Source organism: Myxocyprinus asiaticus, chromosome 19 (assembly GCF_019703515.2).
Source record: "Myxocyprinus asiaticus isolate MX2 ecotype Aquarium Trade chromosome 19, UBuf_Myxa_2, whole genome shotgun sequence".
NCBI lineage: Eukaryota > Metazoa > Chordata > Actinopteri > Cypriniformes > Catostomidae > Myxocyprinus > Myxocyprinus asiaticus.
The window spans coordinates 26,908,387-26,934,465 of record NC_059362.1 but is presented as its reverse complement, the minus strand read 5'-3'; the positions used below and the strand labels follow the sequence as shown (position 1 = coordinate 26,934,465).

The following is a 26,079-nucleotide window of genomic DNA, read 5'->3' as shown; positions in this document are numbered from 1 at the left end:
AATTCAATGTAAAATAATCAAAATAATTATATAATTTATATAATATTTCAAATACATTGTGAATTGATAGACAATACTAAAAGTGGCTTTAAAAGTCAAAATATTGTTTATTTCCATAACATTGAACGTAAATCTATCGCTGGCGTACAGTCACAGCAATTCATTTTGCAACTGAGTTTGTCAATCTGTCTGAGGTAATTCGTTAACCTTACTCATAATATTGATAATATGCCGTATATTTTCACTCATACACATTGACATCATCCACTACATCATGAAAATCCACTAATTAGTCGATTAAATCCACTTCAGTCATCATGCAAGGAGTACTTGCCAGGAGTGGCATTAAATAGCCCTGTTGTAGGATTTAGGTGTGAACTGCACTGCAAGACAGCAATAACAGTTTTATTGTCTGAATTATACCAGCAGAGCATGGAACCTGTTATCAATGAGTTCATGCCAGACATCGCCATGGGAGTGTCTGCAATGAGCCTGAAGGAGCGGCGACTTCCAGAGGTCTCTATGGAGGTGGAGAGTCATGAACCCCACCCTCACATTTCAACAGCACCCCCCATGTCTCACAGCTACTCCACCCGTCACCCCCACTCCTCCCGCAAGCGCCATGCAGTCGAGCCCAAGCCCGAGGGCCCGCAACCTGACTTCCCTGATCTCTACGAGTTCCCAGGCCGCCATGTGCCTCCCTACAGTGGACCGGATCTCTATATCCATAGCCGTCAAGCAGGCAGTGGGCAGCCCCCTCCAGCCTACTCTGACGCTTCAGAGGCATCCCTCCGCCTGGATGTGCTGGAACAGCCTCCTCAGAGACTGGACTTGGCAATTGTCTCACAAGGTGGTGTCGGTCAAGCTACACAGAGGTCACGGCCCATAAATGAGACAGACCTCACCTGTGGGCTTGGCCCCTCCACAGAACAGTATGAGGAGTGGACCATGGGTCGCCGTCCAGCTCCAGGTGGAATGGGGCTGGGGTTAGGGGGGAATGTAGGGACAGGAGAAGAGGGAGAATTGGGTGTCCGAGACCGCAGGTCACCCAACAAACCTGACTACCCATACAGGAAGTCTGCTCTATGACCCCTCATTAAAAAGAGGGGGCCGTCAAACTGAAGGCTGATATAAATGCTAAGTGTAAGCTAGCAGGTGAGGCACCAGCAGTCCTGCACTTTTTGTTCTTTGGAGGGGTGACAGTATCTTTTATTGATGAACGCCCATAAGCTACATGTGGGTGGCTTCCTTTAAGAGGCTTAAAGGCAGATGGCACGTAAACTGCTCCAGACAGATTAAAAACCCAGTTGGACAAGGTAAGATGAGAGCTTGGTTTGGTTGTGTGCACCCTGAGAAGTGGGGGAAAATGCTAAAAATTCTGAGGCTGCAGAAAAAGATTTAACATAAAACGCCTCTTTAAATTGCCCTGAATTTGACAGGTCCTCTTGCCACTGAACGCCCAAGATTACTTTGCTGGTTCTCTGGTCCTTATGTTTTCCTTATGATGACAATCATAACTCGAAACAGATTTTCCTCTCGGGGAATTCCAGAGCTGCATATTAATGTACAAATATCACAATATATTTCTTTTACTTTCATTTCACTACCACTGACAGAGTGGACTAGGATGACTGAATAATTATATGTTTATCGAGATGCACAGATTTATCTTTCCTTATAAGTAAATTGAAAAATATGAAGGCAATAAGTTACAAACTCGTTATTTTGTCTAGTCCTTGATAAACGGATCCCTCTTCTTTTGAGGGCAGAGTGGCAGTAATAGCTTCTGTAATCCGCAGCATTCCCTGCATTAGCCTGTGCAATTTAAGAACCAAGATTGAACATAAAAGGGAAAACAAATGAAATCCCCTGTCTCCTATGAGGCAACTTGTCAGGCATAACAATGGTACAGATGCACCATTAAATGTGCATTGTGCATTTGTTTTACCATGTTTCACAACCCAGATCTATGGAGTCATTCCTGTGCATATTTAACTTATCCATCCGCTCAACAAATTTGGCTCACACTTTTACATTCAGGTTGTCCTTTAAAGGCTGCAGTTGGTGGCATTCCTGAGCGGTGGTTCATAGTCTTTTTAAGCTAAATGTGGGTTCATTAGCAGCTGTAAAGGGAGCTCAATCAAACCAACCTCAAGCCTGTGTCCTCTGTCCTCTGTTATGGTTGGACAGCAGCAGTCTATGGGCAGAAATTCATTAGCTTTTCTGTGCTAGTCACGGAGTTCTGTAAAACAATTATGATGTCAAGAACAGGCCTTGCAAAAAAGAAAATTCTGAGAAGTGTCACAGACAATGATTTAGAGAGATTTAATATTTTTGACAATTTCTTAGACAACAATTTACAAGACAATATCATGCACTGCTGCACGCCCTACAGATAAATGAACTTCCTTATTTTAAGCTTTTTTTAACATAAAGACCTGTATTCTTGAACTGTGCAATAGTGCAGCCTTTTCATTTTAACATGAATTCTACTCTTTTCACCTTGTAAAATAATATTCTTTCTCAGATTATTATGCTGGCACAGCAAATATTCAGGCTTAAGCTAATCAACAATACCCTTACATGTGATGGTACTGTATTCTCATGCTCTAAAAATTATGTGATTACATAAGATTCTTATGTTGTCTTAGACTAGGTAGGACCTCTGAGTATTCAAACAATCTTCTGTTATATTCATCCCACGTTGTTTACTTAAGAGTGCTTCTTTCATTGGGGCACAAGAGGTCTTGTGAAAAAGCACAATAATTCTGAGAATACTGAGAATGTCATATTTATTCTTGGTCAGATACGAGTGCTCAGACATTGGTAAAAAAGGCTTATGTTTTGTTTGGTTGGATCAGGTTGGGTTTTTGACTGTTTAGAATGCCCAAATTGACTAAAACCCACAGCTAGACCAAAGATGGGTTGGGGAGGATCTTTATGTTGCAGGTTTAGGTGTTGCTTGGTAAATCTGTCTAATATCGGCCATGTTTTTTGCCTTATTGTAAGTTACATTTAAACCGCTGTGTTTAGATTTCTTGGGGTTCTAGTTACATAGGCTCTTAGGTGACAGATTGTAGAAGGAACATTAATCATCAATTGATTTTCTTGATCCCCAAGGCACTTTGACCAACAGAAATGGCCTAAAGACTTGCCTCTCCAGTTTTGCAGCTGAGTTAATCAAGGAGTGAAACTGCTGTATCTGCAGTTATGGCCTTACAACATTAGCTTGGGAAATCCAGTTCTCCATCTTAAATCACATAAGGTCTCCTGTGCCAGAGAGAGAGAGTGAGTCTCTATCTCTGACCAGCTTCTCTCAACATGTACTTCAAAATCAATTCGATTTTCCTTATATTCTTTTCAAATTATTCAAACCTCTTGAGCCTCACCTTGAAAATTTATCATTGAGTGACCAGAACCAACAGCTGGACACATTTTCTTTACTATTCCACAAATTTTTCTATGAAGAACCTCTCCTTCCTTCCTTCATCTTGCCATTTTATTCAGTAGAGGAGTCAACGTAACAGCCCGGTGAAGATGTTCAAATAAAGAGAGAAGCTTTTGAGAGGAAAGTGTACCATGCTTGCTGTAGCCCACACAAATTATTCCTCTGTGTGCCGTCTTAAACAAGCATTTGTGGTAACTAAATCTACAATTGATGCAGATATTATTAATGGCCGGAATTATTCATCTACCCTTGGTTATTTATTACAACCCCAATTCCAAAAAAGTTTGGACAGTTGGAAAAATGCTAATAAAAACAAAAAGGAGTGATTTGTAAATTATACTCACCCTTTGCTATATTGAAAGCACTACAACTACACATATGATATTTTTCCTTGTGAATTTAATTGTTTTTTGAAAATGTACAGTAATTTCAAATCAGATGATTGCAACACACTCCAAAAAAGTTGAGACAGGGGCAATTGAAGTCTAATAACAATTTGACGAGTTGAAATAAGGCGACGTGAAACAGGTGAGGCAATCGTGTCATAGTATATAATGAACCTCCAAAAACAGCCTAGCCTTCAAGAGCAAGGATCATTCGAGACTTGTGAATTTGCCAACAGATGCTTCAGCAAATAATCCAGCACTTTGAGAACAATGTTCCCCAAAGACAAATTGGAAGGATTTTGGGCATTTCACCCTCTACAGTGCACAATATAGTTAAAAGATTTAAGGAATCTGGTCAAATCTCGGTGCGTAAAGGGCAAGACGAAAACCGCTTCTGAATGCACATGATCTCTGATCTCTCAGACATCACTGTCTTAAAAAACGGCATTCATCTCTAATGGATATCATGAACATGGACTTGGGATAACTTTAGTAAACCTTTGTTAGTCAGCACCACTCGCTGCATCCACAGATGAAAGTTAAGACTACTATGCAAAGCAGAAGCCCTACATCAACACTGTCCAGAAGCGCTGCCGACTTCTCTGGGCGCTGTCTCATCTTAGATGGAAAGTAGAACAGTGGAACTGTGTTTTTTTTTTTTTTTTGGTCTGAAGAGTCCACATTTCAAAAAGTTTTTGAAAAACAAAGCCGTCGTGATATCTGGGCCAAAGAGGAAAAGGGCCATCCAAGCTGTTATTAGCGTCAGGTCCAAAAGCAGTGTCTGTATGGGCCAGGGGTGTGTCAGTGCCCATGGTAACTTGCACATCTGTGAGGGCACCATGAATGCAGACAGATATGTACAAATTTTGGAGCAACATATACTGCCATCCAGCACCGTCTTTTCCAGGGACATCCGTGCATTTTACAGCAGGTCAACTTCAAACCACATACTGCCCGGATTTCAAATGCATGGCTGTGTAAGCATAGAGTGTGGGTGCTAGATTGGCCTGCCTGCAGTCCTGACCTGTCTCCAATTGAGAATGTGTGGTGCATTATGAAGCACACCATATGGCAACAAAGACCTGCATAATGGATGAATGGGGGAAAATTCCACTTTCTAAACTCATCAAACTTGTGTATTCAGTGCCCAAATGCTTAAGTGTTATTAGAAGAAATGATATTTCACAGTGGTAAACACTCGACTGTCCCAACTTTATTGGAGCGTGTTGCAATCATCTGATTTGAAATTACTGTACATTTTCAAAAAACAATGAAATTCACAAGGAAAAACATCTTATGTGTATTTGTGGTGCTTACAATATAGCAAAGGGTGAATATAATTTACAAATCACTCCTTTTGGTTTTTATTAGCATTTTTCATACTGTTCTAGCTTGGAATTGGGGTTTTAGAAACAGCTGTTAGTTTACACAGTGTACATATAGTATAATACCTTCTACCTGATGCAGTTGCAGTGCAATGCATCTCCTGAACCTGCAACACTGCCTCCTACTGCAGCCTGTGTCATGAACCCTGAGTGGGAGAGCTGCAGTTTGTAATCCTTCGAACCTTAAGAGGGTCAGATCCAAAAATGGATTTAGTGTAGACCCTGCTTGGGGTACAAGCGATCTCCTCAGAGAGTTGAAGTCATCTGAAACTGACCACGATTGGAAAGAGGCTTTCGGGGAGAGGACTGCTTCTCTCCTCCGAATGTCAAGGAAGTAATTCTGCAGTTCTCTTTATGTCAGGCATGCTGTTCTGCTGATGATCTGATGCATGAAGATTTTCAGTCCCTGATGCAAATGATTAAACCGTTCCATTGGCTTCTAAACAAAATAATGTGTGGCGTGTTAGCTGCATATTTTCATCGGTGACAGTTCAGTAAGCAATGCATGCCTACCTAAGCCTACTTTCCCTGACCTCATTCACATTCTGCAGCAAAAAAGAGGCAGAGTGAATCCATTCATTAACCACTTTCTTTCTGAATAAATAAACCCAGGATCAAATTTTTATTTCTTTGAAAGGCTTAGTCTCGAAAATCTTTTAACCTTGAAGATACTTCAGGCTTCGTGTCAGCATGACAGTAATAACTCAATCTACCTGATGTGCAGCCTGTTTTACCAGAAGCTCACATGTTCTCCTTTTGATGTGTCAGAAACTGCACCACTTTTCAAAAGCTCTTTGTGTAGTCATTTAAATTCTCAGTGTTTCAGGTTTGTAACTCTGCCGTTCTGAGCAGCCACATCTGCTGTGGGTTCATCCTTGTATACTGATGCTATTTTGAATTGGGTCAACTCTGGTTTGAGCAAAGACCTCCCAGTATGACATTTCTCGTGCTTTTACCTTTTGTTTTTAAAAACTGGATTTCCCATTCTTACTGAGCAGTAGTTTTTATTTATTAAAAAAAAAAAAAAATTATTATATTACCTATAACTCCCAAGCATCACATAATTGGTGTCAGCACTTCCCTTCGAGGCAGCCAAAAGGAGTTTGAAAGTCTGTCATGTCATTCTATCGCACTCGCTGCATAGCCTTGACCCAAAATCGACAGATGGATATTTAGGCCTACTGCTGCTACTCAGAGGTTTTCCTGCCAGTGGAGTACATTATTTCTTGACGTTAATGCCGATCCCAGAGAATGCTGCGATCTAGTCCCATATAGACCCATCCATGCCTTAATCTAAAGGGGAGGTTAGGAAAACTCCTTATATTGCCTCCACCTATGCTATACTCAGGCTGAATTTAAGTGCTAAAAAGTCATTTATTTCATGTTATATAACACCAGTCAAATGTGTCACATGTTCACATAGATCTTTGATTCTTTTGAGGGGTATATAACTGTGGGTTCTGATTGCTGCATAAGTCATTGCACATGGTTGAAGGTGTTATTTTGTATTTAAGAGGCACACTGACCTCATAATTAATACATTACTATCACAAATGCTATTTGTGGTCATCTAGGCTAAGTTAGATTTGTGGGCTGTGTGCCTGAGAGACTGTCTGGGATGGAGAATGAGTTTGAAATGCATTTGATGTCTTCAGAATGAGTTTTAAATGTTTAGTCTGTCTTGTGAATTAAAAAAAAAAAAAAAAAAAACCTAATTTTATTGCCACATTCTTTGACAAACTTTTCATTACAAGTTGTTTTTTGTGAATACACCATACTTGACATCTTTAATCAAGGAATAAAAGGTAGAACAGATGAAGGTACCCATTCTGGGGCGTAGATTCCAGGGGGGATGTAACACCCCCCCCCCCCAATGACCTCCCTGCCCTTGTACCCATTGCACTAAATTTTTTTTGTAGTAACACTTTGATAGTGATGTTTGTAACATTTGTTGTTGAATACTGCCCTCTGTTGGCTTTATTGATTGTTTTTTGACTGAAACTTCCAGCTAGATTCACAGCGGTGTCATTTTAATTTACACGTTCGTTCCTAATCCTTTTAGTATTATTTTTGCATGGCGTTGCGTTATCTCCAGAGTGCCGCAAGGCTGAACTGAACGAAGGTTTGTGTTAGGATGTGTGAGGGGCAAGGGAAGTTGTGTTTGCAGATCTCCAGGTTCTCTTGTGCTATCTCTCTAAAGGAGACGATTTAGTGCCTTCCCTGCCTGAGGCTGGGCTTCCTCCACACCCCTTTTGTCTTATGCAAGCCATTTCTACAAACCTCTGTTGAACCGTTTCTTTGTAATACTGTAGCCAACGCTTCGTGTGCATAATGTTTTTTTTTGTTTTTGTTTTTTTAAACAAACATTATTTTTCAAGATTTTTGGTACATTTGATCACAGGCCTCAGAAATATGGTGTTTTGTATGTAAAATGTTACTTTTTAAAAAAAATATATATATATATATAAAACATTCGATATCTATTTGAGACATTTTGTGTCTGCGTGTGTGTACATATTCATACGCAGACATTAAAAAAAAAATATTTTGTGGAGTTGTGGAAAGTGTCTATTTTTCTATCCATTGGGCGGTGTGGTTATAAACTTTACTCTGCAATTAGGTGACTAATGTCTTGAAAATAAATAGCTTTGAGTTATAATGCCATTGTCTTGTTTTTTTTTTATTTTTATTATTACCATTCATTCAAGCTGCTGAATCTCAGGAGCAACCCCTTGCTATTGGGAAAATTGTCTTTTTCTCATAAAATAAAAGTGAATGATGACTGAGGCTAACATTCTGCTAAATGTCTACTTTTGTTTTCTCTACAAGAAAGACACATGGATCGGCAATAACATGAGGGTAGTAAATTATGACGAGGGTGGATGCTATCCCTTTAAATCTAATGGCCTTGATGAAAATTTAGCTAATTTATTACTGGACATTGTCCCAGTAGTGCACAAAATCATTCAATCCAGAGACTTGTGTTGCTGACACACAGAAAGGTCCAAATCCAAATCATACAGAAGTGGTGTGCAAAGCTTGATGGCTTATTGACCAAGCTTGCAATTTATAATTGAAGTAGTCCCAAAATCTTTACTGACTTGTTCAGCTGAATGTACAGTATGTTTTTAATGTGCAGGAGACAATTGGAGTTGAGTACTCTTGGGGAAAAAAAAACTGATGTACTTTACAGGGCCCAAACGTATTACCATGTTTATTTTTCAAAGCTAGGACATTAAAAAGGAAAGAGTCTACAAACAACAGGTTAAATAAAAAGGCTTACTTGATCACAATTGTAACTATACTTTTTCCATACCTTTAGCCTATGCAAATGTCTTGAGATAGGAGAGGGAATTTAGGTTTAGCTTTCCTAAACAGATTTTTTCATCTAAACTAGAGCCCTGTTTGAAATGGCAGGATTAAGATAAAAGAATTATAGCTACAGAACATGACATCACATTCTATACAAGGTCAAAATCATACAAGGTTATGAGGGCCTGCATATTTATTTTATAAAATGTTCCAATGGTGGTCTGGGGGAAAAGAATTGGACATAGCTGTTATGCTTAAAGGGATATTTCACCCAAAAATGAAAATTCTCTCATTTACTCACCCTCATTCCATCCCAGATGTATTACTTTCTTTCTTCTGCAGAACACAAATGAAGATTTTTAGAAGAATCTCTCTAAAATATACAATGCAAGTGAATGGTGACCAGAACGTTGACGGTCCAAAAATCACAAAGTCAGCATAAAAGTAATCCACACGACTCCAGTGGTTTAATCCATATATTCAGAAGTGATATGATAGGTGTGGGTGAGAAACAGATCAATATTTAAGTCCTTTTATTTTTTTTTATTTTTACTATAAATCTCCACTTACAGAATGTGAAAGTGGAGATTTATAATAAAAAAAGAATTGAAATATTTAGCTTTCTCAACCAAAGTGATTGCATCACTTCAGAAGACATATATTAAACAACTAGAGTCATATGGATTAATTTTACTATGAATGTCTCTGCTTTTTAAACCTTCAAAGTTCTGGTCACCATTCACTTGCACTGGAAGGACCTACAGAGCTGAGATATTCTTCTAAAAAGCGTTGTATTTTGCAGAAGAAAGAAACCCACACACATCTGGGATGGCATGAATGTGAGTAAATGGTGAGAGAATTTTCATTTTTGGGTGAACTATCCCTTTAAAGTGCAGGTTGAAGGATGGTTTAGCTGCAGTAGTACTGGCCCGCATTGGCTCTTCGTCTCTTACGGCTTTGCTGCTGTTCAAAAAACTGACGAATGTCCTCAGGTGTCACCACCTAAACAGAGGAGGAGATTGTCATTTACAATAATTAATAATTAGCCAAAAAGCCAGGAAAATAACATTTTTCAGCTCAACCACTTGTATAAAGCATTGAGAGTAGCGTCGTGAGCTTACCTTGCCTTCTGCAGCAAATCTTTGCAGGTAGTCCTTTAGTTCTGTCTTCATGTCATTATACTCTGGATAAAAATCCAATTTTAGGCTCAAATCACAGTTTACTTGATATTTTGAATCTGAAATGTCAGGATACTAGTACTACAAAACGCTGCTAACCGTGGATGATCTCCAGCTGCTGAACATGATTCAGGTTGTTTAAGGCTGACATCAAGGGGTCGTGACCCTCTGCTCCACCTGCTTGCTCAGCCTGCTCTGTAGACTTGCCCTTGTTCTCATATGCCAGTACAGTGTCGGTCTCATCCATGAGGAAAGACACTCCTGCATCTGCATAGAGGATCTAAGCAAACAAAGGAAAGTAATTCAGGTTTGTAACAGCATAAGGGTGAATAAATGACAGAATTTTCATTTTTGGGTGAACTATTCCTAAATCTCTGTGTTTGAGCTGTACCTTGCAGTCAGTGCAGGTGCAGAGTTTGGTACGCCAGGCAGAGGGCCAGAACACAGCACCCTGCAGTGTCTGGTTCCTCTCTGAGGCCTTCATCTCTCGAAGCCTGCAACCTGAGCATGAGCTCTCCTGTGAGGAACCTTCAGTTTCATCTTGGTGTTTCCGTTTACAGGTGGATGTCCCATTGACCTGAACCTTAGGTGGCAGAGAAAATAAGATGTTAAAGTTAACAAGAAAAAAACAAAACAATATGCAACCTTGTGGTGAAACAAGGGCAAAACAGCATAAAACAAAAACTAAAAAAAACCTCAGCATATATTGTGTATTTATTGCTCCAATCACTTGTTTGTTCATTACTTGACAATTGTCGGCAATGAAAATTTTATTTTACTGAACAGGAATGAACAGTATACAAGTGACATGTCATGATCAACCATCATTCACTCAAAACAGACCTTCTCATCCAAGGGGCTTTTTGGGTTCTCATTTTTAGCCTTCTCCTCTTCATCATTTTCTACCTCCACTTTCACTTCCTCCTCTTCTTTGCATGGACTTACTTTTGTTATGGGTGGCACTGAAACAAACAAGACATAATAATTCCCAAATTAGGAATGTTCAGTAAAGGATGCCTGGGTTAACTGCTAAATGTTGGGTATGTGATCAAAATATTACTAAATGTTTAAATAGAGATTGCAGTCACATACATATTAGATATCTTTAATTGCAAAATGGAAACAAAGAAAACACAACATTACCTGTGATTTGTGCAGCATAAGTCCAAAGGAAAGGTGCTTTATTCATGCAAGACTCACAAATCATCTCTTGTAGCTCCACACAATCTGGCACTACACAACCCAAATGCTTAAAGAAACACACAGAGGTTTTCAGACATTTCCGCAGCTAGTCTCAGAACTAGTCATGGCTGTGATAAACCTCATCTTTCCCCTAATAATTACTCACTTGCCAAGTTCAGCTCAGCAGTTTAAATGATTTTGGTCATTAATCATGTTTACATTATTCTCAAGTAGGGTCTCTAATGTGAGTGATATTGCCCATAGACAGCTATGTAGAGCAGTAGTATTCACTGATCACAATGCCAGATGCAAATCATGACATCCATATGAATCTACACATTAGATTCACAAAGAACACTAAACCATGTTCATGTTCCTCCAAACCGGAATCTGGTTACCAACACTAACCCGACCATGTAGCCAGTCCTCACACACGACACACTGGATCATCTCGTCTGGAACCTGCAGAATGAAAGTATACATAATAATAAAATAATAGTAAATAATCTATGATGATACTATAATGGACATATTGGATAGGGATGGGCGGATCAATCCTGAAGTATCGATACTTCTGATACTGATTTTGTATCGAGGACAATCGATCCTCACATAAAAAATATCAATTCTAATGTAGTAACCATGACTGTACAAAACTAAACAAAAAAGAAGTCTAATAATTTTCCATTTTAGGCCTATAAATGTAAAAAAATGTATACATATATGGATTTTTAAAATAACCAATTTTCACCCAAGAATTTGCAAAAAAAAAAAAAAAAAAACTTTTTAACAGAACTATCTGTATTAGTAACAGCAGTATTGGCCTTGATAGTACTTAATATCTGATCGAAAAGAAAATAAGTAGTATCAACCATCCCTAATACTGAAATGCAACTCAAACTAAAACACGTTACCTCGTCCTCTGGATCTGGGTAGGGTCTGTCACATGTGCAATACAAGCCAAAGAAATTGTGGCTGTATTTGTTCCCTGAATTCACACTCTCCTTATCCTGAATGACAGAAAACCATATTTGTGATCTCTATAGAGCTGTTCAGGTTGTAGTCCAAAAGCCAGAAGAGAATTCACAATTGATTCCCTCTGGATTTTCCTATGGGTTTTTATAATGGGGTTTATCAACTTATGAGCAAAATAAGGTCTGTTGCAGGGATGGGCATTTTTAAGTAATTTTGTAGTAGAGTACTCTATCCCACAAAAAAATGAGTAATCAATTACTCAAACGAAAATGTCAGTTAAACAGTTACCAAAAACAGTTTCAAAATAAGCCAACTTCAACCAACTGTGATTGTCTTTTGGGAGAATTTTTTTTAATGAACAACATGCATAATAAAATATGCATAGAAACAAAAGATTTTAAAATAACAGTAAAAAACATTTGCACTTAACCAGAGCTTACATAGAAACCAATACTGACTGCATTAGGATAATGCATATAAAGAGTAATTGCATTTTTTCATTTCACATGTTATTATTCAGAAAAACAAGTGGTGAAAGTTGGCTTTTTATAAAATGTGCTCTGCCTGTGTTCAGATATTTAACACACATACTGGTCTGATAAGCTTCAGAGATGCTCTGATCAGGATTTTTACAGCCGATACCAATCACCTTTCTTCTTGTCACCTGATCGGCCGATACCGATCCCGATCATTTCACATTTCATCAGGATCTCTGTCATAACTGGCTATATATAAGCTTTCTGCACACTGTTACTATTAACTGAATATTCCTCTTCCCAGTAATAACACTTTGTCTAGTTTTTGCTGACAAAAACAGATTAAAAAGTTTAAAAGGCTTATTAAAAGGGCTTTTTTTTATAAGACTTTAAAACAAGTATAGGCAAACAAAATATTATCTATATTAAGATAGATAGCTGTATAAAAAAATTAAGCTTAGTGTCAAACTGAAGACAAACTGATAACCCATAGGTGCAATTAAACAATGTGACATTTTTGATCGATTCGTTGTCATATTTCATATTATTTATTATTAATAATTAATTATTATTCTTCCTTATTTTATTTCTATTTTATTTTTGCATTATATTTAATACATTATATTATGGTATCTTAATATTGTATAAAGAATTATTATATTTATAAATTCCTTTCCTGCCCTTTCATTTAGTTGGATGATTGTATTAATAGTTCATTTTTCACTTGTTGCTGCTTGAACTTTAATGAGGGAACTCTCTTATGAGATGAAAGGAAAACGGAGAAAGAGCTAATTTTTCTGGACTCCACAGGTGCTACTATATTTAATGCCATTTAATTGGGAGATATTTAAAGAGGCCCTATTATGCTTTTTGTAATATAGCTCTTTGTACATGTAAAAGGTCTGCAAAGTTACAAAGCACAAAGTCCACACAAAAGGGAGTTATTCTCTCCCACAGACAACACTGCTCAAGAACTACCAGAAACGGCTGGATTGTAGTCCAGCCATTTCTTCCGTAAAGTATCTACATCACTATGTAACACATTTGCATAATGCCCGCCTAAGGGCTACTTTGGCCCGCCCTTAAACATAGTTATAGCAGAGGCCAGGATGAGTTGGGTTAGTGTTGTCGCCATGCCGAGGAGACGCTGTTTTCTTCACTGCAAAAGCAAAACCTCTTTGTTTGGACTTCCAAAGGCAGACAAATTGAAGAATCAGTGGTTCAAATTTATTTTAATTATTTTGCAGTACAACCACAACAAATGCTTAATTTTCAAGACGGTTACTCCTGAAAGATGGTGCAGTTCCCACCTTGTTGGGACAATCTGGCGCTTCAGGATCACAACCTGTAAGTATGCTTGGTTATTTGTGGATTTATCTGTTACCGAGAGTTCAAAAGTGGAGTTTTGTGTTGTAACTACGGTGTACACCCAGTGCACCATTGTAAGCCTCTGCTAACCTGCTAGCTAATGTTATTGTGTTGAAATAGTTTTGCTCATCAGCTGCGGGCCCACTTTTACCTACAATTGTGTAGAATTATGCAGATTGTTTGTCTGCCACCATGAACGATAATAAGGACCATTTCACAGCTCAAGCTGTTTTCCCTTTGCCTTGTCGAGTGTGAAACGGCACATTAACAGAACAGTACACAAACTTTTCATGTTCTCCGTCAGGGCAGAAATGATTATTCGACAATGTCGACAATAAAGAATTGTAGGTAAAAATTTCCGTTGTCCAATAGTCGTTTGATCTCATTTAACGTTACATGAGATCACATTAAACTCTAATGATGACGCGAGAGCAGCACTGCAGCTCGCGCCTGATTGAGGAGAGGAAGAAAACACAGCTCACAGTCCAGATGCACTCTAAACTTTCCAAAAAGCTTCAGGTGATGTAGATCGCAAAGTATGAGGGAATTATACAAAATTACAAACCAAGCAAAATACAGAAGCACTCTCATTGTGGAATACAAGCCGGAACTGCCTTTCCGCTTATGCTTAAAATGTTTATGTCAGACAGGCCTGGTTCTACGGGGGTGCTAAGCACCCTCAAATGAACCTTAGAGCACCCTCAATTGCAAACTACTGCTCACGGGTCAATTTATCATGAACATTTTTTTATTAGATCTTTCATTTATCTGGCTTAGGGACCTATCGTGCATCCATAATCTTTTAATATGCTGAGGGTTGCCAGATAATAGATGCAACACCCCAATCAGAGATTTATTCTTGCACAAATAGGAAATATTTCACCTTATGTAATACTTAATTTATGCAATCTGGCAACCATGCATGCGAATTGGTGTCATAGCATAGTTTGTCCAGCAGAGCGCGCTCCGACTCCATTGTTTACAGAGCTGAACTGACGGTGGCTCTGCAGACAGGGCGGAGTTCAGCGGTGTCATCACAGCAAGTTGTGGACTAGTTTGTGAAATACATACTGGAAACTTAAACAATGACCCCATCATTTTCCCTTTTCAATATAACTAATAGAACGTTAACCCTGTCCCTGACAACCATGTCACTCATGTCTGTTTGCTGTTAGCCAGCTATAGTTTGTCAGTGCAGTCAGTAATGTAGCAGACTGAATGGTTAACATCAGAGCATCTTTTTGCAGCTCAACAGACAACGGTGCGGTGGTGGATTGTGTCTGTTGAGTGTTGATTTCACGCTATGTTATTACCTAGTTGGTGAGACACAATGCTGGAAAGTAAAATAAACAACATCCGTCTTTTACTCTCCGTGACAACGAGCTTATAGCTAACTAGCTAATCACGTAGCTACTTTCATTGTTGTCAGCTGAGTGGAAGCTAATGTGTAAACATGTATTCACCAAACTGTTTTGTTCAGGATTCACAGTTTGGTACCCCTTAAACCGAACAATTCCAGTCGTTGCATTTATAAAATGTAATATTTAAAAGTCTGGTTTTCCACCGTTGAAAGTTTCCCCTGAACTTGCATAGCAGAATACGGTGTAACACCGCTGCCGCTTTTATCTTGACTCTGCAGTATTAACATAGTCAGCATTTGACCAATACTAAACAGTAATACTGATGTTTATTTAGCTATTTATTTTATTTTTATTTATTCTTTATTTTAATGGTCAGCATTTGACTGATACTAAACACAGTACTGATGTATATTTAGCTATTTATTGTATTTTTATTTATTCTTTATTTTCTCAGTGTTCATTTCTAGAATTTGTTGACAATGTATAATAATAATAATGTCAAATATTCATTGATAAAAATATTTAAGAAAGCAACCTTCCGAGTACCTTTGCATAGTCATATCGGTGCAAAATCGGTGAAAAATCCACATAGAAAAGGTCTGTTTCCATTCCAGCTCAAAAATTAAATATATCGGCCACCATATCGGTAACTGGTGAATTTTCCCTCTCTAAAAATCGGTATCGGTCGGGCTCTACTTTTCAGCGATGAACTTTAGTAAAATCCCAATAGATCTTCGCATCATTCGCACACGGAGGGGACACGCGAGCAAAATCAAGTGAGAGAGGAATATGTTTGTTCTTTGTGTTATTTGTAAAATGAAGCAATAAATGTTTTGTACATGAAAAAAACTGTTATTTACGTTGTTTTAGTAGCATTTAAACATGATTTAATACATTTAAAAATGTGTAATTATGACACATCTCCACATAATACAGAGCACCCCCACTATTTTCAGAAGCACCCTCAGTGATTTTGATCTGGAACCGGGCCTGATGTCAGAGCGTCTTTAAAGGAAACACCCACCGTTATATCTTTAATGCATACTTTATTAAAGTTAAAATAATAAGGATGCAGGTCATTTAAATAAGTACAAACTCCAAAACTGTTATTTCTCGGTGCGGTCAGCGCCTCTTCTATGAGTCACATGAAGTCATCCGATCAATCTCACCCAGGAAGAGATTGAAACTGCACCCGGTTTGGCGCAGGGACGCTTATCTCTCGCAAGTGCTTGCTGCAGCTAGATTATTACGTGATTGCACACGACATAGTGAATCATAAAACATGTTGTGGTGTGTATCTTATTGGGAAGAAAATCTGTGATACACAGCCCTTTTAAGAAGAGTTTGTTTTTTGTGAGCTAAAGATCGAAATCAAGTGAACAGAAAGGTGAGAGAGGATAGTCTTCGCCCATTATACACTGCAACAACATACGTTTTTGATTTGTTGTTTTGGCTTGTTTTCCAATATAAATATCTAAAACTACTTTAAAACAACGTAAATTTATTTTAGCAGCTATAGTGCAGAAGAAAAAAAAATTAGCAGAGAATGTTGAATATAATATTCAATATTATTTATTTTAAAACAAGATACATTTACCTGAAAAGCAGCATATAAGATATTTAGACTTGCTTTCAGAGAATATAACTTGAATAAGTATATTTTGACTTTACTGCACTCACAGAGTTATGATCAAGTGAAAAAAAAATACACTTATATTCAAAATAAACAGTGTATTCAAGATAAATTCTCTGAAAGCAAGCCTAAATATCTTTTATGTTGCTTCTCAATTAAATGTATCTTGTTTTAACGATTTTTATACAATTTTAAATGGAATACAAGACAAAACTTGATAATTTTTTTCGAATTGATTTTTTTACTAAATTAAAAAATGTTTTCCTTTAATTCAGTGAATATCATTTAGAGGTATTTTTAAGATGGATTTGTCCTCTTTATTGTTAGTAAGCATGTTTAATACAACCTTTTGAGTCAAGGCACAAGCTGTATAGTTGGTTAAGAGCTAATGATTAATCGTTGCAATAATCGCCAAATAGTCGAATAATCGTTAGTCGATTATTAAAATAATCATTAGCTGCAGCACTATTCTTCATACCTCTCCCACTGCATCGTTCTTAACTACTGAATCAAGTTTGTTGTCTTACAACACTATGCCAGTATTCCCCACACTCTGTGATGCCATGACAGTGCTGCTGATGTCTTAAAGGAGTCACGCGTCTTTTGCGTCATAAGCAATCGGTTAATGCACTCGGTAAATCGATCGGAGCATCTCTACTTCAGAGTTTCTCGTACTGCTTTGCATTCCCTGTCCACCATAAAAACAGATCCTTGTCCATGGTATGCATGACTCCAACAAGAATTGAATACCAATAGAGTAGAATTCAATATGAATAAAAAAGTAATTAACTACTGCCACATTTGGCTTTGCTTGAAAGCACACAAAGATGCCATCATGTCTCCTCTCATCCAACACCTAGATGACACATATCCACAACGCCCCCAGTGTGAGAGATCCAGAGGTAAAGGCAAATGCAAAAAGGAAAATCAATTTGCGATTTTTGAGTAGCGTTTTTAGTAGTTGACTAGCTGGTGCAGTACGAGTACTCGATTAGTCGGTTAATCATGGACATCCCTAGTCTATGTTAAACATTACTTGATGATATGTGGACGTTTTGTTCTACAACATATATTACACACTTTCATACCTCAAACGTGAATTTTGAAGCTGTATTGAATTGCATACTTTATTGAATTGCATTCTTTAAAAAAAAAGTATGCAATTCAATACAGCTTCAAAATTCACATTTGAGGTATGAAAGTGTGTAATTTATGTTGTAGAACAAACCATCCACATATAGTCAAGTAATGTTTGCCACAGACCTTATTTTACTCATAAGCTGAAAACACCCATTGGAGGTTTATAACCCATAGGAAAACCCATGGCGAATTAGCCTTCCGGGTTCGCCTACAAATTGATGTAATGGCTGAACAGGTCTATTACTACCACAATTAAAAACAAAAAGCATAGATTAAAATTAAAATAAAACACAACTTACTGCGAATAGCTTGCATTCCATTTCCCCAAACTTGTCATTTCCACAATCACATCGAAAATTCCTGCAATACCAATAAAGGTTATTTATATATATATATATATATATATATATATATATAAATTCCTAACCAAAACTACAACCAAATGTCTTATCTAGAAGCACAAATCCAGCATGCCAACAGATACACTAAATTGTTAAAAGTGTGTAGACACCTGAACTACAAAATTTTTTATGTGCTTGTTGAACATTTATTTTACAACCATAAGGATTAATCCCACTCTTTGCTGTTATAACATTTCCCATTCTTCTGAAAAGGCTTTCCACTTAAATGCTGTAATATAGCTGCATGGATTTGCTCCCATTTAAACACAAGAGCATCAGTGAAGTCAGACACTGATGCTGGGAGATGGACCCTGGCTTGCAGTCACAGTCAGCATCCGATCCATCCTAAAGGTGGTGTTCAGTGGGGTTCAGGTCTGGGCTTTGAGCAGGCCAGGCAAGTTCTTCCACACCAAACTCAGTACATTATTTCTTTATGGACCTCTTGAAATATTATCAAAACTAGAGTGGTTATTTTAGACAGATTGAGGGAACATTTACCTCTTGGTGTATAGCTCAAAAAGGTCATGGCCTTCATGGCACTTGTAGGAACAAGCCAGACAGACTCCAGCTGGCTCTCCTCGCTTTGGTGTACAGGTGTTGCATGCATACAGAGCTTGACGCTTCACATATCCCTGTTAGAGCACAAAGACCTTTATTTTAAGAACATGTTATTCTAATCCTCGGAATATGGAAGTCAGTGCAGACAGAACATCTACTGACAACTACTAATTGATGTTAAACAGCACTGAAAAGCCATCTGGATCCAGCCAGTATCTGCTCTGGGACTGATAACTGAGACAGTTATGTAGTAAGGTTTATTTCTAAACAAATATAGGCAACGGATCATCAACGTATTAATATTCATGTTTGCGCCAATATCACGTCACGATGCAGATATCAAAACAATCCAACAAAGAATTGAATTTGTTGTTTTTTCCTGCAAGAACAATGTTGATCGCCAGATTGAGCTAGGCTACACTTTCGATCATTATAATCTGTATGCTAAAATCTAAGATTATAAAACAAGGTTAAAAAAACTGGCATGCATCACCTCAGGATACGAGCATTTCTCTGAATCACTCCCTCCGAGGACAGCGGAGGCTTCATTCTCCAGTTCTTCGTCTTCCTCCAAGACGTCCACCAGAGATACAGTAGCCTCTTCATCTCCATGATTTGCCGCCATCCTTGAAGAGACGGGTGCAAAAAAAAAAAAAAAAAAAAAATCTAGTTCCTGTTCCAGGGCACTCTGATCACGTAATGTGAAACGAAACAACCGGCCTGTGGAAGAAATCCCGGATAGCTGGTCTTCTGCGGTAAAACAAAAGTAAAAATGAGGGATCCTGTAATGTAATTTGACATTTCCCGTGCGATTTTCCCGGGAGAAACTGTGACAATAATAAAAACCAATACTGCTTCCGGTTTATGCAAATACGGGCTAATTTGGCGGGAGAGTTGCGGGACGTTCCCAAAAAAAAAAAAAAAATGAACAAATGTATTCTTTTTTTTTTTTTTTTTTTTTTTTTTTTTGGTAACTAAGATGTAGTGAAACATACATACACACTGATACAAAATAAACAGAAAAATAGCAATTATACGGGAATGTTCGCGAAATTAGTTCCACGGGTCAGGGTTCAAAGGTTAGAGTTTACATTCGACATGGCAATGTGCGAGCTGAAGGGGGAGATGAAATACAGAGATGGACTGACACCAATTTTCAGTAAAAATAGATGACAATTTGAAATCAACGATAACTGGCATCAAGAAATTAAGTGCGGATATCTTGGAGGTTTTGACGGCTCATGTCGAACAAGAAAAGGGCTTGACGGGAAACGACAGAGGAGATGTTAATATTAAACTGCTGAGATGAAGACTGTCACTTTTGTAATGGGAAACACACACACACACACACACAAAGAAAGAAAGAAAAAATGAACAACGCACAAAACTATGGCCGAGTTCGTAATGTCATACTACTCTTAGTATTATTTAAAAAAGTAAGAGTACATAGTAGTATCCCACTTCGAACTTAATATATAAAAATGGCCAAAAGTCTGCTTAATGATTTACCTCCCAACACTTTACAACAATCTTTCTTTCTTAGCTTCATCAAAAAAATGCAGGTCTCTTTCAAATCTTACTTTTCTCATTTTAAACAACTTTTTTTAAGCAAATGGCATGATAGTTCACACAAAAATGAAAATTCTGTCATATTTTACGCAATCTCGCTCCAGTAGATTGTGTGCGACCTTCTTTCTTATGTGGAACACAACAGGAGATGTTAAACAGAAAGTTAGGGACTGGCAGCCTCACTCAGGATCCACTAGCACTGTATGGAGAAAATAGATGCAATGAATGGTGACTAAGGTGACCATTCTGCCTAAAATGTCCTCTTTTTGTGCTCCATGTACTAAAGAAATTTATGGGTTTGGAACAACTTAAGGGTGATTGATTTTTCAAACATATCTAATAATTGCTTAGGTGAAGCGGCAACACTGCTGACTCTTTTTTTTTTTTGCAAGCCTTATGATTCAGTGGTCTCTGTTCTCCATTTTAACGCCTGACGTGGCATAGTTAAAGGAATAGTTCACCCAAAAATGAAAATTCTCTCATTTACACACCCTCATGCGATCCCAGGTGTGGATGACTCTTCTACTGAACACAAACAAAGATTTTTAGAAGAATATTTCAGCTCTGTATGTAAAGAGAATGGTGGCCATCATATTGCTTCAGAAGATATGGATAAAACCACTGGAGTCGTGTGGACTACGATTATGCTGTCTTTATGTGCTTTTTGGAGCTTAAACGTTTTGGACCCTGTTGACTTTATGTGGACCTACAGAGCTGAAATATTCTTCAAAAAATCTTTGTGTTCTGCAGAAGAAAGAAAGTCAAACACATCTGGGGTGGCATGAGGGTGAGTAAATGATGAGAGAATTTTCATTTTTGGGTGAACTATCCCTTTAAGTGCAGAAGCTAAATGTATTAATGACATTGACTGACCAAGTTTAAGATTGATTAGAGAGTCAGCAGGTAATACTTCATTACTTCTTCATTCCTATTACAATTACAACTATTTTAGATAGATTTTCCTAATAACCATTATTTGTAACCATATCTTTTCTTTCTCTTTGAATCCCATGTTATATATGAGGAAAAGGCTAGTGACGAAGACAACAGTACCAAGAAATTGGCCACCAAGTCCAACACAGAATCTCCAAAAAGGTGAATAAAGACCTTACGGCCATGATCTTATGAGGTGTTGTTTCACTCAGTGCCTCCCTCCTTGTAAAACTTCCATGATGGATTGTAAAAACAAGCAGCCATGATGATTTGGAGACAGTGTCAGGATTTTGGATTTCACTTATGGGTTTTTGTTAATGTATTTGTAATGTAAGTTGTTATTTGACGTGAGATTCCTCTAAAAAGTGATATGGTTGCATCAGGGACAACAGATTACAAGTGTGATAGGAAAATTGTTTTAGTGTTACATTTTTCCTGGCATAAAGTTACAAATTGACAGTAGTTATCAGTACTTTTTTAACAGGTGTAATAAACCATTGTGCAATAAACTTTGAATGCAGACAGTCCCATTAAATGTATGGAGTTTCTAATTGGCAACAAATAATATGTCAGTGTAACGGTTTCAAATGAATATGCACTGCACATTACATTGAGTTTTGTCAGAATCCAGACTTGTTTGAAATCACAGTGTACAAGGACGGCAATGGAAAGTTCATAACAAATACAGATTAAACATTATCGTTATAAATTCACAGACAAGCCCTTTTAGACAAAAACAATTTGCCTTGTTTTGAACATTTTAACAAACACGTAAAACTCTCCAGACATGGCCAAAAGCATTGTCTCCATACTAACAAGCAGTAATGTTGAAAAATGAAACACCTGGGTCTATAGCACAGGCTAAACTGAAAGGGGCAGCCGGAGAGGCTGAAATTGGCTTTTGAATAGTGGGTTCAGGAGTTGAGACACATGGTTAGGTAAGTTTGCAACTGACTCGTTACAACCTACACACCCTGCAGGTCTAAATAACCTTTGCTTTGCTTATGCAAGAAAAGACTGTAAAATGATAGTGATATCCCTCTACAATTAGACATTCCATAAATATTCCATACAGACATAGGCATGCATAACTTGTTTTCCAAAACCCACCCAGAGATGTTTAGAATCGTCTTTACTGCCTTTCCACTGTTTGACCCATGATAGTTAGAATTTGTCAAACACAAGTTGAAGAGATTGAGGAAAATACTCCCTTTCCATGTCTGGGGCAAACCATAAGTCATCACTGAAGGCAAAATACTGATATTAAACTGTATTCATCACAGATAAGAAACATATTTTGTTTTTGTTGTTCCCTATTTGAGTGCCGTTTTCTACATTCACAACCAGTAAAAACATGGACAACGTTGACAAAAAAATGGAACACACATACCTGTACGTGGCACCATTTGTACTGTTTGTTCTGTTTGTTGTCCTTGTTTTCCACCATTAATGTTCACTAAATATTAACCACTGGAGTTGAATAGAACAGCAGGAAATTATAGTGACACAATTAATCCACTGTCCATATCCTATCTAAATATTTAGCATGCACTCCTGTCAGCATTTTACACCCACATCGCTGTCATACAAACTTTTTTCAGCTTCCATCTTTAGTGTAAAATCAACTGCAAAAATTCTAGGTAACATCTTGGACCATGGCTTGATTGAGAATTCACTTGTCAAATTCACTTTCAATTATAAAAGAAAATATAAAAATATTATTTCAGTTAAATTGAGGCAAAACATTTTTTAAAGTACCATTAGACTGAGGAAACATGGAAAGTACTTCTGGATCCTGTTATAATCTACTTTAACTAAAATCACACTGATATTGCACTGAAGATGTAGTTAAAACAAAAACAAAAAATGGTGTTGAACTTCACATGGCTTGAACCATCTTTTTTCAAAAGGAAAAAAAAGCAAACCCTTAACCCCCATGTAATGCCTGTAGCAAAATCCTTAAAGTCGTGAACAAGTGTGTACAGACAATGCAATATCTTGTTTAAAAATGCACATTTGTATTCCCAAACCCCTAAGACACCAAAGTGTATGGCACCAAGATCCAATCCCACATCATGGAAAACTTAGGTGTCAATCAGCTGCAGCCTGCTGATCTGATTGGAGGCCTTGTCAAAGGTTTGGTGACGGTTGCAGAGAACAGCAAGGCAGATGGGCAGAATACAGTATCCAACAGTCTTTGGGTCCACCCTTGTGCAGGAATAAAGAAAGAGAAACACCTGGAGGTAGGGGATAAGGAAAATGGTGGCCCACACCCAGAAGGGCAAGAGGAGAAGTCTTGTTCTCAGAGTAAGTGTCCATGAGGTTGAAGAAGGGGATGAGGATGAAGCATCTCCTGACCATTTTGTCTGTGCTCCAGGTGCCTTCTCTACATGCGCCAGTGCAAGCCGGTTGTACGTTTGGCTGATCTCAAATATATAATACACCCCAGCAACACTAGCCAACAAGTACAGTCCAACACCTATCCATCCCATCCGCTGGCGGAAATTCATCATTCTCCATGCTCTTCTCTGTAAAAAAAACAAAAACAAAGAGAATGCACCCAATGCAAAGATAAACAAGAAAACATAGACTTGCATGGTTGAAAAAATCCTTCATGTGACCCAAGGTACTTTAGTTTTTAGCAATATATATATATATATATATATATATATATATATATACACACACACATACACACACACACACACACACACACACACACACTATGGCTGAAACGATAAGTCGACGTTATTGACAACATCAACAATAAAAAACAATTGTCTACAAAATTTTTCGTTGTCGAATAGTTGTTTGATGTCATTTAACATAACATGAGATCACATTAAACTGTAATGATGACGTGCAAGAGCAGCACTGCAGCTCGAACTTTAGTGAGGAGAGAAAGAATTACACAGCTCACAGTCCACATGCACTCTAAACTTTCCAAACAGCTTCAGGTGATGTAGATCGCAAAGTATGAGGTAATTATAATGCAAAAATACAAAATAAGTAAATACAGAAGCACTCTCGCTGTGGAATAAGCGGAGACGGAGCTCTTTAAAGGAAACACCCCGGAGTTACATCTTAAATGCAATTATATTTAATGCATATTAGCTTTATTAAAGTTCAAATAATATGGAAGCAGGTCATGTAAATAACTACAAACTCCGAAACTGGCATTTCTCTGTGTGGTCAGCGCCTCTTCTATGAGTTGCGCGAAGTGTCCCGATCTAAGGGGGAGAGATTGCCAATACACAGCTTTATTGATAAGAGAGAGTTTGTTTTTTTGTGAGTTAAAGATGGATTGAAGTGAACAGAAAGGTGAGAGAGGGTAGTCTTCGCCCCATTATACACTGCAAAAAAAGTAATTTTTTATTTGTTTTGGCCTGTTTTCCAATATAAATATCTAAAACTCCTTTAAAATAACGTACATTTACTTTAGCAGCTATACTGCAGAAGACTTTTTTTTTTTTTTATCTGAGAATGTTGAATATAATATTAAAAATACAAATATTTTAAAATATCTAAAAATCCTTTTAAAAAAGATGCATTCACCTGAGAAGCAGCATATACGATATTTAGACTTGCTTTTAGAGAATAGATCTTGAATAAGTATATTTTGTCTTTACTGCACTCGCAGAAGTATAACCAAGTGAAAAAATACACATATACAAAATACACTTATATTTAAGATACATTCTCTTAAAGCAAGTCTAAATATCTTATATGTTGCTTCTCAAGTAAATGTATCTTGTTTTAAGGAATTTTAGACAATTTTAAATGGAAAACAAGATAAAAACACTTGATAACAATAGGATTTTTTTTTTTTTTTGTAGTGAATTTCTTTACTGAATTAAACGTAAGTTTTTTTTCCTTTAATTCAGTGAATGTCATATAGAGGTATTTTTAAAAGATGATTTTGTCCTCTTGACTTCATATAGAGGTATTTTTAAAAGATGATTTTGTCTGTAAGTACGTTTAATACAACCTTTTAAGTCAGGTACAAGCTGAATAATCGGTTAAGGGCTAATGATTAATCGTTGCAATAATCGCCCGAATAGTCAAATAATTGTTCTAATAATTGCTAGATTAATCGATTCTCAAAATAATCGTTAGTTGCAGCCCTAATATATACGTACATTATATATATATATATATATATATATATATATATATATATATATATATATACCTCTATTTAATTATTACAAACTTTTTTCCCAAAATAGGTAACTTCCTCAACGTTGTATGCAACACTTTAGCAACTCCTAAACGAAATACAAACTAACAATAAATATTTAAAACAAAGAGGAAGTGATTCTCAAATAAACTCGAGTATGTTTGATCAAATCTGTTGACTAGCACTATTGCTAGTTACTACATCTCGCATAATAACAACTAAACACACGATCCTGATTTTGAAGAGTGTTACTTACTATGATCATACGATCAATCCATTTTGTGGAGTTTTCAGTGCAATTCGTTTCTCAAACCCAAAACACACAGCGATGTCACAGGATTGTTGTCATATGACTCACTTCCTGAAAAGCAAGATCCGGAAGTCACGATTGAGTGCTTCTGTGGTTTTATGAACATTTCGATGGGCTCTACCGCACCCTTCAGGATCTTTGTGATACATACCTGGAGAATAGTCAATACCAGACATTTAAAAACGGGGATTATTAAAAATGAAGTGCCATTTTCGAACAAGGGGTTCAATATTTTTCTCATGGCATTCGGTTTAACAATATATCTTTTTCAGAGTAGTGCCATA

The 26,079-nt window shown here is 37.4% G+C and overlaps 3 protein-coding genes across 6 annotated transcripts in view; 1 reads left to right on the top strand and 2 right to left on the bottom strand.

Annotated features, from left to right (window-relative positions):
- LOC127409847 (BTB/POZ domain-containing protein 7-like) overlaps positions 1-3,788 on the top strand; it is an 89,190-nt gene extending 85,402 nt beyond the window's left edge. For 3 of the 4 annotated variants that reach the window (XM_051644735.1, XM_051644738.1, XM_051644736.1), the window contains one exon: positions 427-3,788. In XM_051644735.1, the coding sequence (XP_051500695.1) occupies positions 427-1,089 (663 nt within the window). In that variant the 3' untranslated portion in view covers positions 1,090-3,788. The remainder of the gene's footprint in view (positions 1-426) is intronic. The other variant, XM_051644739.1, reaches the window with a different exon arrangement.
- A 3,112-nt stretch (positions 3,789-6,900) lies between these two features.
- On the bottom strand, positions 6,901-19,462 carry LOC127410038 (putative E3 ubiquitin-protein ligase UBR7). Its single transcript, XM_051645038.1, has 11 exons — positions 19,297-19,462; positions 18,744-18,877; positions 18,144-18,204; positions 11,806-11,901; positions 11,300-11,353; positions 10,853-10,958; positions 10,553-10,671; positions 10,101-10,292; positions 9,809-9,989; positions 9,653-9,714; positions 6,901-9,533 (listed from the first exon to the last, which is right to left on the bottom strand). Exons 1-11 carry the CDS (start codon positions 19,426-19,428, stop codon positions 9,441-9,443), a joined length of 1,230 nt encoding a protein of 409 aa, XP_051500998.1. The 5' UTR covers positions 19,429-19,462; the 3' UTR covers positions 6,901-9,440.
- A 2,243-nt stretch (positions 19,463-21,705) lies between these two features.
- LOC127410204 (transmembrane protein 251-like) lies at positions 21,706-25,858 on the bottom strand. The gene is made up of 2 exons (XM_051645346.1): positions 25,742-25,858; positions 21,706-23,833 (listed from the first exon to the last, which is right to left on the bottom strand). Exons 1-2 carry the CDS (start codon positions 25,748-25,750, stop codon positions 23,390-23,392), a joined length of 453 nt encoding a protein of 150 aa, XP_051501306.1. The 5' UTR covers positions 25,751-25,858; the 3' UTR covers positions 21,706-23,389.
- Positions 25,859-26,079: the final 221 nt, after the last annotated feature.